The following is a 12,576-nucleotide window of genomic DNA, read 5'->3' as shown; positions in this document are numbered from 1 at the left end:
TAAGTCCTTTTAGGACTGCAGTTTATCTTGAAGAGCTTTCCCTCATGCCATGTTGCCCTTTGAAGGTGTTGTCCACCCTTGACAGTCCTTGACACAACCTCAGTTGTGTGCTCTGGCTTGCAGCCTAGCACAACAGCTAGCTGTAGCACTCCGCCTTCCCAAATGATACCCAAACAGCAGCGTTTCTTTCCTCATGAACTCGGGCAAGCTGACAACACTTACCTGCACTCAAACGCATACATATACAGCCCTGAATCTCTCCTCCTTGTGACTGCAGCTCCCCTGTCTTGCTACTATCCATGGCCACGTTGTGTCATGCTATGATAAGGTCCCTTATGCTACGGATGAACTCCTTCTTATGCTACAGCTAATGCCTTGACTCAAGGCTCCTCTTTACAGCATTTTAGGGCTTCCTCTTGGTAGTGGTTTATGGCTCCCATTAGCTATGAATAAGGGCCTTCCCTTTGCTGTGGATAGAGCTCCATTTGCTGCGGATTAGAGCCTTCCCTTTGCTGCGGATTAGGGCTCCCTTTGCCGTGGATTAGAGCTTTCTCTTTGCTGCGGATTAGGGCTCCCTTTGTTGTGGATTAAAAATCCTATTGACTGCAACTAGGGCTTCTTAGATCTGCAGCTAGATCTCCTCCAAGGCTGCGGCTAGGGCTCTCCTAGATGACTGCGTCTAGGGCTCTTTTAGATGACCCTCTCCACTGCATCTTCCTTGAGAGAAGACAAACCAAAACAAGTGGAGAGAGGAAGATCATGAGAGTTGTGTTCTCAAATGATTCAAGGCACCTTTATTTATACAAAAACGTGGAGCACGTGAGGGGTTTATTTGGTTGCTGGCCGACCTTGATGAATTGTCCTATAACACAAATAAATTCATATCTCCATGAATACTTATCGGAATTGGATGATCTTTAGATCAATCCTACACCTCTTGATGAGAGGGATCCACGAAAAATATCAACTGCCATTAATAAGATGACTAGCATGGAGTTTGGCCCTAGTTGCCATCAGAGCCCTGCATTGCTCTGTTGAGCTCTACTCAGTTCTGCTGAGCTCTGCTCAGTTCTGCTCTACTCTGTTGAATCATGAAAAAGAAGAATTGATCAAGAATGTCTCATACCATTCTCTACTAACCCGAAGTCAGTTTCATCTTACTGACCCGAAGTCAGTTTTATTGATCCTAGATCAATATCACAAGAGAGTGTGTCAAATCACTCATATTGATCCCAGATCAGTTACACTGATCCCAGATCAGTTACACTGATCCCAGATCAATGTCACAAGAGTGTCTCAAATCATTCATACTTATCCCATATTAGTTACATTGATCCCAGATCAATTACATTGATCCCAAATCAATGGAGGTCATCCTAACATAGGGAGTATGGTAGATACAACGATGTGTCCATCAATAGTACTACTATGGTCCCTAGCCCCATTTCCCTGCTCATTGATCAGATGAGAGGTACTTCCCATGAGTCCCAGACTGCATGGGTAGGATGCCTCGACAGGAGAACTAATCATCTTGTCCACAGGAGAACAAATCATCCTGTTCATTGATCGCCACAGGAGAACTAATCGTCCTAGCCCACAGGAGAACTAATTATCCTGGCTCACAGTCGCCACGGGAGAGCTAATCATCCCGGCCCACAGGAGAATTAATCATCCTGTTCCATAGTAGTTGCCACGAGAGAACTAATCCTCCCGGCCCACAGGAGAACTAATCATCCTGTTCCATAGTCGCCACGACATATCACAGGGAAAGGTTGAACCTGTCACCCTGTACATAGCGCACCACCAGGGGAGGGTGAGTCGCCCAGTGGTCGTATGTCGCTCTAGTAAGTACCCCAAGCCCCCTAGAACTCCCAGACCTCAGTGCATGCAACATGTAGGACCCTTATACGAAGGTCTCTCAACGACTCCAAGTCATTCGGGAAAATCACAGATTTGACCTTTCCCTGGGGGCTTTGACAAAGTGTCTGCGCCCTGTACATCAATCTCAATGCAATGGAGCCTCCTCGCTCATCGACTTATCATATCCCAGATAAGGTAGTACCTGATGTCTATCTGTTGGAGCAATCATCGAATACAGGATTCCTCAATAATCGAAACCCCCCTGGTTGTCATAAAGGATGACAGTGGTTTTCATCATGTGTACAAACAGCTCACGGAAGAGCTTCCACAACCAGGCAGCTTCATACGAGATCATATTCATAGCTATGTATTCGATCTCGGTGGTGCTTATAGCAACCGGCTTCTGCTTCCTGCTCATCCATGATATCGACACAGAGCCCAAAGAGAATCAGCGCTCATAAGTGCTCTTGAGATCCTCCACATTGCCTGCCTAGTCAGCATTTAAACACTACTACGCATAATGGCTGAACTATTTATCTGCCTTTCCTTCCACCCTGAGATTCAGTCTTCCTAATGAAGTGATATTTAGGTAGGCCAGATTCCGTTGTACCATTCCGATAATATTCTCAGCTTCAATTTCCCCTCAGTGAATTTGAAGAGGGATGAAGAACCCATTGATCCTTTTGTCCTTTCCTAACTATCTTCGGTGATTTCTCTTTCACTCTTGCTTCGACATTGTCTTTACCTCACCTCTGATACCATGTTAAGTATGTTCTATGCTTGGAGCAATTTATTTCAATTTTCATAGTTAGCTCAATATCTTTTCCAAATTAGCAATCACATCAGCATTAAAGTAAACTGCAGATAGAACATAAACATAAATCGCAGAAAACATGCCAAGACAAGAGGACACAAGATATGGCGCTAGCCAGGGACAAACACCGATGTGGGCAAACCCTTGATCAATTCTTCTTATATGTTCTTCAATAGTTCAGCACAGAGAGAGAGAGAGAGATAGTACATTTACAACAAAAGTCAATACTTTGACTAATATATTATCTCTACATGGAAACAATTGAAGACATGCTGCTTCAACTGATTCTCCAAGGTGACTCATTCACCTATCATGTGTTGCATCTTGTCCATATGCTGCACCATGCTGCACCCATCATCACAATACTGGACCTCATGTTGTTGTTGTCCCAGTATTTACCTAGTGCCACAGCTGCACCATGCTATGCCCATGTGCTTGTTGCACCATTGTTGTTTTGTGTCCTAGCTCCATCAAGTACTATACTGCTATCCCATACAGCACTCTACTTGCAGTATTCCATGCTTTACCAAGCTGCTGCTGTCCATGATTCTTCATGCTTGCAGCTATCCCATGTTGCATCATGTTTTACCATGCATGCTATAATACCTCATCAGTGCCATGCTGTCCCATTGCAGCACCTATGTCTAGTAACATTGATCATATGTATTGCTGCCCATTGCTGTTATGACTGTGTTCAGGTTAGGGCTACCACACAGTCAGGAGATAAGTCCTTTTAGGACTGCAGTTTATCTTGAAGAGCTTTCCCTCATGCCACGCTGCCCTTTGAAGGTGCTGTCCACCCTTGACAGTCCTTGACACAACCTCAGCTGTGTGCTCTGGCTTGCAGCCTAGCACAACAGCGAGCTGTAGCACTCTGCCTTCCCAAATGATACCCAAACAGCAGCGTTTCTTTCCTCATGAACTCAGGCAAGCTGACAACACTTACCTACACTCAAATGCATACATATACAGCCCTGAATCTCTCCTCCTTGTGACTGCAGCTTCCCTGTCTTGGTGCTGTCCATGCCCACGTTGCTTCATGCTATGATAAGGTCCCTTCTGCTGCGGATGAAGTCCTTATGCTGCAGCTAAGGCCTTGACTCAGGGCTCCTCTTGACAGCAGTTTAGGGCTTCCTCTTGACAGTGGTTTAGGGCTCCCATTAGCTATGGATAAGGGTCTTCCCTTTGCTGTGGTTACAGCTCCCTTTGCTGCAGATTAGAGCCTTCCCTTTGCTGCGGATTAGAGCCTCCCTTTGTTGTGGATTAGAGCCTTCCTTTTGCTGTGGATTAGGGCTCCCTTTGATGTGGATTAGAACTCCTATTGACTGCAGCTAGGGCTTCTTAGATCTACGGCCAGATCTCCTCCAAGACTGCGGCTAGGGCTCTCCTAGATAACTGCGTCTAGGGCTCTTTTAGATGACCCTCTCCACTGCATTTTCCTTGAGAGAAGACAAACCCAAAACGAGTGGAGAGAGGGAGATCATAAGGGTTGTGTTCTCAAATGATTCAAGGCACCTTTATTTATACAAAAACGTGGAGCACATGAGGGTTTTATTTGGTTGTTGGCCAACCTTGACGAATTGTCCCATAACACAAATAAATTCATATCTCCATGAATACTTATCGGAATCGGATGATCTTTAGATCAATCCTTCACCTCTCGATGAGAGGGATCCAAGAAAAATATCTGCTGCCATTAATAAGATGACCGACATGGAGTTTGGCCCTAATTGCCAATTTTAACATTTTGGCCCTCTAAAACTATATTGAAGGTCTGCAACAAGGGTTGATGGTATACTCCTGAAACAAAACAGTGATTACACTGTCCTTTCCTGAAGATTACGCTGCCTCCTTTGAGCACATAAATTCGATTCTTTGGAATCTTGTTGTGGCACGAGCTTGATACTGGATCCAATGCCTGGTCATTGCACAAAGGTATATTGAAGATACTCTAAGAATCTGATTGGCATTAAGGGCACAAATTGAAGCTCTGTAAGAAGGATCTTATCTTGTTTAACTTGTTTTGATCTGTCTTCAAAGTACATCTACAGCAATACTTAATAACACTTAAGCATATATGATATCCTGTTCTGTCACTGGTTCTAAGGCTATAGCAGGGACAAATTTGAGACTGAATTCCAGAGATCCCTTCTTTGTTATGAAGAATGCAGCAGAGGGAAATTGACAGCATCTCCAAATTTAGAGCAATTGAGTTGAATTGTGATCACTGCATCAAGACAACTTCAGAGCTTCTATTACTGGTATGTTGTGCAACAGGTTGTTTGGCTAAAGATTGTTCATTTCCAGCAGTTTGAGCTTGGTCTACAACTGGGCATTGATGTGTATTCTACAGCGGTTAAAGGAGTCTGGGAGAAAGAATTACTTTGTCGTTTGTTGAAATATTTGTAGTAGGGGTTTTTCTAAAGGGATATCATTATAGAGAAGCATATTAGCAGTGAGGGTTTAGTTGAAAATCATTGTAAGTGGGTCATTGTCCCTGGTACGGAAACCCACAGTGCTTTGTCTTATTTACTATCATTTTCCGGGCGGTTAGGTGGTGCTAGGCAGTTGATTGAAGTCACCTTCAGATTGTGGCCTGAAAACACTTCAGGGTGGTAGGGTGGTGCTAGGGCAAGTTGAAGCTTGAAAGGGTGTTGGAGCATCCTATCTGTAGTAGCTGCTAAACCAAGGCATTGAAGTGTCCTTCCAGTTGGAGCTGGAAAATAGAACACTTTTCTAGAGTACTATGGAGTTGGGGATTCCTTTTCAGTTGGTGCCGAAGCATTGATGTACTAATAAAATTATTAGAGAAGCGTTAGGCAGTTTTTCTCCTGCAAGGGTTTCCACCTAAAATTTTGGTGTCTACTACCTTTTGATTCTATGCTCTATTGATTTATGGTTTTAATCTGTTGCTGAAATTAATTAATGCTCTGAAAAAGAAACACTAACTAATTGTAAGAGAAATATTGATTCATCTCCCCTCTTAGAATTTCCAACGAATGCTTTGCAGTTGTTATATTGCTGTATGGGCGACTCTCAGAAATGGCCATGTAAGTCAATTCAATGGTTAGATATCAATTGGCCACTCTATTTCAACAGTATCTCCACCAATGTAAATATGCAATTGTTTTAGGTTGTAACAAGATTTGTGGCAGCTCCTTTTATTTTCACCCGATATTGAAATTCTTCTTGATAACTCTCATTCTCAATAATTTTCTTGATTTTTGGTCCTCTTTGAACTTGCAATGGAATGGTTCTGATTTTTTTCTTCTCAAGAATGTATGGAATATTTGATTTTTTTAGTGGCAAAGGGATAGGTTGTGGTCGAAGGCTAGAGATTCAAATGAACTCTAATATAATAATTACGTCGAAACACTAAACTAGACAGGGTATGAAAAAGATTTGGCCAATGTAGATCAAAAGCTGGCTTCGATACTATTGCAAGGAACAAACTTCATTCACTAAGGAATATCCAAAATAAGAATGAAAGATAGTTAAAATCCATATAGACATTGTAGAACTGAATATGAATAAAATAGATAGATGATTGAATGGTATGAATACAGTGCATGTGATGGTGTTTCTAATACACATTAACTAGTCACAATGGTTGATTGGTCATGTCCTTTAATTAGGATGTGGCACTTCATTTATTGTCATTATTTATTTTTATTATAATAATATTATTTATTTATATATTTATTTTCATTGCAAAAATCTACTTCTGAATGCTTTCTGCTACGGGTGATTAGCCTACCACAGTTAGCTTAGGGATGAACCAAAAGGAAATTCCTAACAGAAAATAAAGAAAAAGAAGAAATGAGGAAAGCACTACCTTCCATCATACACAAAGCAAACTGTCCCCCCTTGTTGTAATGAATATTGCAAACCTGGCTCTGCTTGCATGATCTGGTAACGATAAAAAGGTCATTAGTAACTATCCATCTTCTGACGGCAAAGAAAACATTAGACGAATCATTTAACATACCGCAGCTAACAAAGGTTTATAAGCTGGCGTTGATATGTAAGCAAGGGTTGTACCACTATCTATAATTGTGCCTTCCTTCTCACCAGTTTCGAACACCCTCTGGTCAACATTCAATGCTGCACCATCAATCTCTATTTTTGTCAAATTGACATTGTAATGAGGCCTACAAAAAGAAATATTTACATAAGAGTTAACTCCTCAAGCATGATGTATAATATAGCTTGCTAATCTTTAAGAAGTGAAAATGAAATTGCAATAAGCTGAAGTGTACAACAACCTAAATTGAAAGAGGCATTAGTCTTCAAAACTCCATGCATGGTTGCACAGAGGCACATGACAGAAATTCACTGGTTTAAGAAGAATCCCAATCCAACTAAATCATATTCTACCTCTTTTTCATTTCAAAAGATTTCAAAAAAAACCACCACAAATGCCTCAGAAATTCCCCGTTCAACAATTTTAAGTCTGACTTATTTCCCCTTGAGAGACTTTTGGCTATCAAACCAACAATTTCACCTACAGTCTCTATTAGAAGATGCTATTAAATCGTTTGGAACTTTTTCTCACACCCCCTAAAAACAAACTAGAGAAAATAGCTAGATGATATTAATGATCAAAACTAAAGGAACAATGCCTTCCATAAATCCTAATTTTCTTGTGCTCGTAGGTCCATTTGCATTAAATCTATGCTTCTATATTGTCTACCCTCAACAAAACACATTCAATAATCCTGGTAGTTGAACATGTTGAACTAAAACCTGAAAGATATAATGCTGAAATATTATTGAGTTAATAATGAGATATTCATTTCTACTTTCTAATGTTGAAAGAAAATTATTCAATATTTAGAAAATCTATATTTAAAAAAAGATATTGTCAGTGTTTTCAAAAGCACGGATTTGGGAGAGGAGGCAGCATAAAGTTGGTGTTGGAACAGCAGCATATTTTCACAATGATAGGGTTCTCAGTTCAGCTCTCCTGTAATAAACACTCATTTAACAAATATTAGACAACAAAACAGTAAGATAATGATTGAGCACTGCTCGAGATTACAAGAATGGTGATGGATTGTGTTACCCCTCATATTGCATGAAAAGTAAAGATGTGATCACATTGTTATCACTCCAATATTTCTCTAGAGTTGATTAGAAAGAAATGATTAGAGGTAACCACAAACCTACTTTGGAAATTAGGATCTAGCCTTCCTAATGCTCAGAGAGGGCTCTCTCTTTATGTTTTAACTTTGTTTAGTTAATTGATTTTAGGCTAGCTATGATTGTACTTGGATTTTGATTTGGATTTGGTGGTGGGATTACTTACTAAGATGAAAAGAGGGGCTATGGGGTCAAATGTCAAGCAAACAGGACTGGATCAAGATCTCAAGGCTGGATGTGAAGTGGTTTTCAATCGGATCCAAGGAGCAATTAAGGGTTCCTTGGGCCAGATTATGAAAAAAGTGAAAGAGGTCAACCGAGATGGGAGAGCAATTAAGGATTCTTAGATCCAGATATCAAAAGAAAACATGGAAATGATCAACTGTTCAAAACAGAGTGTACTTAAACAAATTCTGAGATAAATTTCCAGTTAATTCATTCAACTTTAGATAACATTCAAGTTTGTGAAAAACATAAGAAAATAACAAATTTGACAAAGAAAATATTTCATTGTAATATCTCAACACATGAATCCTGTAATGCAATCTCTTTATTACTTGGTCCAGTCTGCTGACTTGAAAAATTGGTACAATAACTCTTAGGTTTATGATCAAAATAACTCTACAAATGTATAGCAATCCACCCTCAATACTTCGAATTATGAAGTATTTATACATAAATAGTTTACAAAATATCCCAAACCGTTTTGGGAATTAATCTAGGAGAAAAGAAATATCTTCATGCAAGAAGATAGAGACAGATGTTCAACTGCTGTATGTTGTCCCTATTTATTAGGTTGTGTTATCTTTATGCTTTGATATTTTGCCTTGTACTCTTTGTTTTGTTGTTGGTCTTCACGCAGAATGTTCTTTTTACTCTGACCTTTCAACTGATACACTTTTACCTGATACTCTTTCATCTGGCTGGCTTGTCATTATCCTTTTATTGTGCTTTTTCACCCTTACTGTACATTTTTACATTTGGTTGTGTATTTCTACAGTAAGTCATTCAATTTCTCCCATGTTTTTGCATCTGGTAATTGGATATTTACCATCTTCCTATAAATTTCATCTACCTCCATGTACTTGGCAAAAGTGGGCTTATTCACAAAAAGGTGTTTTACCTCATGCTGGAGGTAAAACAAGTTCTCAAAAGTCTGGTATAGGACCTTGCCAGTAGGCATCCCCTTCATAGATGAAGTATTTACCTGATCTCTGGCCACTTCTCTAATTCTTCTATTGTAGTCCTCCTATGGCATTAATTTATCATTTATTACTAAGATTTGACAGACCCTTTTGCCTCAAAACTCCAAATTTAACCACGAATCTGTCTATAGCCAGTTGCATGGTTTGGCACTTATCTTCCAGGTTTAGCATTAAATTTCTCTTTGTGAGGACCCTTTTTACTTCCAGTATTGTACCTATCTTGTCAGGTATCTCCAGCTCCTCTAATTCATACTTGTTTTTGGAGTTGAGGAAGTGAATGATCCTTGTAGCTTCCTTGGGCATGTCTCCCAGTTCTGTTTTCACTCTTTGTATGGCTTCTGTAGCCTCCTTCACTAAGTCAATTTGCTCAAAACTTACTTGGATGGATGGTCAAATATCATTGACAGAGTCAATGATATTGGCCCACAATTGTTCTTTGGCTTGGCCAAGTGGTTCCTTAAAAGTCAATTCCTTCTCCAAGCTTTTTATTCTTTCATTCATCCTAGTTGATTTCTGCACTTCTTCTTTGTGCATAATCTGTGCAAGCTTATAATCAGTCTCTAGACTATTTCAGGATGTGTTGGATAGGACTTATGAAGCACAAAAACAAGGCCTTTGAAAAATTCAAATCATTCAAAGCCTTGGTGGAGAACGAATCAGATCTCAGAATCAAATGCCTCAGGTCTGATCGAGGAGGAGAATTTACCTCGAATGAATTTTTCGATTTTTGTGAAGAACATGGAATAAGAAGGGAATTCTCTACAGCTAGGACTCCTCAGCAAAATGGAGTAGTGGAAAGGATGAACAGAACGGTTCAACAAATGGCTCGTGCAATGCTTGATGAGTCTGGAACTCCCGCAACTTTCTGGGGTGAAGCCGCATTTGCTGCAATTGTTATTCTCAACAAGACAAATGTCCGGGTGAACAGCACTCAAACTCCTCATGAGCTCTGGTATGATGAGACTCCTTCGGTAAAATATTTCAAAATTTTTGGAAGCAAATGCTATATTAAAAATAATGATGAAAATCTTGGCAAGTTTGAACCTAGAGCAGATGAAGGCATTCTCCTTGGTTATTCTCCTCACAGCAAAGCATATAAGTGTTACAACAAAAGACTTGGAAAAATTGTTGACAGCATTGATGTAGTGGTTGATGAAGAAAGAAACATTCCTCGGCAAGTGAATTCCGAAGATTTCGAAGATGATGAGGACTATACGTCAACATCAAATCAGAACTGTGATGAAGAAGAAGCTCAAGAGGCACCAGAAGAACAGATCAGAATAGAAGAAAAGACTCCATCCAGGTACGTTCAGAAGAATCATCCAGAATCTCAAATTTTGCGGCAGAAAGAGGCAGGTATACAAACAAGAAGAACAATTGCAGAAGCCTCAAGCTATTTGGCCTTGCTCTCCTCCACTGAGCCACAAAATGTAAAAGAGGCATGCAAGGATGAATGTTGGGTCAAGGAAATGGATGAAGAACTTGAGCAGATCAAAAAGAATAACACTTGGGAGTTGGTTCCTAGACCAAAAGATAAGAATGTCATAGGGACAAAATGGATCTTCAAAAACAAGTTGAATGAAAATGGGGAAGTGATTAGAAACAAGGCCAGACTTGTCTATAAAGGGTATGCTCAACAAGAAGGAATAGACTTTGAAGAAACTTTTGCTCCAGTTGCTAGACTTGAGGCCATCAGAATGTTCCTTGCTCTCTCTAGCTTTCAGAAGTTCAAAGTATTTCAAATGGACGTGAAATCAGCCTTTCTGAATGGAGACTTAGAAGAAGAAGTGTACATTGAGCAACCAAATGGTTTCATTCTTGGGAATGATCCAAATCTTGTATGCAGACTAAGAAAGGCTCTCTATGGTCTTAAACAGACTCCAAGGGCTTGGTACTACCGTTTGGACAAATATTTTCATCAACAAGGTTTTCCAAGAGGATCAGTAGATAGCAATCTTTATATAAAAATTGAAAATGACAAATTGCTAATACTTGTTGGGTATGTAGATGATATTATCTTTGGCAGCAATGAAGAAGCTATGAGTCAAAGCTTTGCCTTGGTGATGCAGAAAGAATTCGAAATGTCTTTGCTTGGAGAACTGACATATTTTCTTGGATTGCAAATTCAACAAAATGAAGGCGGTATCTTTTTGTCTCAAACCAAGTATCTCAAGCAGATCTTGAAGAAATATGGCATGGAAGATGCAAAACCAGTATGTACCCCTATGGTTACAGGATGCAGCCTCAGTACAAATGATGAATCAGTAGCAGTGCATCAACCAACCTATAGATCTATGATTGGAAGTCTACTTTATTTGACAGATATCTGACCAGACATCATGCATGCAGTAGGAATAGTTGGAAGATTTCAAGCAAATCCAAGGGAAACTCATCTTCAGGCAGTGAAGAGAATTTTCAAGTATCTTCAAGGAACTCAAAACTATGGCTTATGGTATCCTAGAGATACAGATCTCACTCTTCATGCTTATACAGATGCAGATTGGGCTGGAAGCGTGGATGACAGAAAGAGCACAAGTGGTGGTGCATTCTTTATGGGTTCCAGATTAGTATCTTGGTTCAGCAAGAAACAGAGTTTGATTGCTCTATCTACAGCTGAAGCAGAATATGTGGCTGCCGCATCTTGTTGCACACAACTCCTTTGGATGATGCAAACTTTGCAGGATTTTCAAATCACTTGTACTCCACCTATCTCCATCTTATGTGATAATACAAGTGCTATCAGTATCTCAAAGAATCCTGTCATGCATTCAAAGACTAAGCACATACCGATCAAGTATCATTTTCTCTGGGAACAAGTGTTGGAACAAAAGGTCAAATTGAAGTATGTTCCCTAAGTTGCTGATATACTCACCAAACCACTGCCCAGGGAAACTTTTGAATACCTCAGACAGAAGCTGGGAGTAGTTGATGCATCATCTTGCTGTTAAAATTTGTCTGTTTCAGAGAAAATGGGTGTACGCGAGTTGCCTGAGGAGGATCCGCGTACATACGCCGGTTTGTGCAGAGACAGTCGCGTATATGGAGGCTTGATGGATATCAGTAGGGACAGGCTCTAGTTGAAGATAGTCTGATATAGGTTTGACAGAGACCATCTGGCACAGGTTCAGGGGGAGCAGATAAACTTCTAATGATACATTGTTAGCATCATCTTAGAAGCTTTTGGTTCAAGGTCTCAACTGTTGTTGGTTTTAGGTGGAACAAAGGCAGAGGGAGAACAGAAGGAAATCTTGGCTGCTGATCTGAATGGTGATTGACAGATGTTGCTGATATCAGTTATTGGTGACTTTCATAAGTCTTGCTCTAGATATTTCGTCTCTATGTCATGTATATCTATGGTGTCAAGGTCATGTAACGGCGTATTTTGGTTTCCCCACTATGCCCGGGATGAAAATGTAATGTACTTGGTTGTCATATGTAAATTTCTGATGTATCCCCACTTGGTTGGATGGATGATCCCCACTTAGTTGGGTGATGGATGTATATATTGAGTCTTTTGGTGATAGGAAGGTCTTTTATGATGTATAAGTCATGGTT

At 40.1% G+C, this 12,576-nt stretch overlaps 1 protein-coding gene across 1 annotated transcript in view; it reads right to left on the bottom strand.

The window, feature by feature from the left end:
• LOC149266414 (aspartic proteinase 36-like) overlaps nt 1–12,576 on the bottom strand; it is a 210,418-nt gene that overhangs the window by 112,856 nt on the left and 84,986 nt on the right. Inside the window, exons 4-5 of the mRNA XM_089408156.1 lie at nt 6,663–6,825; nt 6,510–6,583 (exon numbers count right to left, since the gene is read on the bottom strand). Coding sequence (XP_089264282.1) covers nt 6,510–6,583; nt 6,663–6,825 — 237 coding nt within the window. The remainder of the gene's footprint in view (nt 1–6,509; nt 6,584–6,662; nt 6,826–12,576) is intronic.

Source organism: Pinus tabuliformis, chromosome 6 (assembly GCF_031772625.1).
Source record: "Pinus tabuliformis cultivar Carrire ecotype Pingquan chromosome 6, CPIR1, whole genome shotgun sequence".
NCBI classification, from domain to species: Eukaryota; Viridiplantae; Streptophyta; class Pinopsida; order Pinales; family Pinaceae; genus Pinus; species Pinus tabuliformis.
This window is presented reverse-complemented; position numbering and strand designations above follow the sequence as displayed.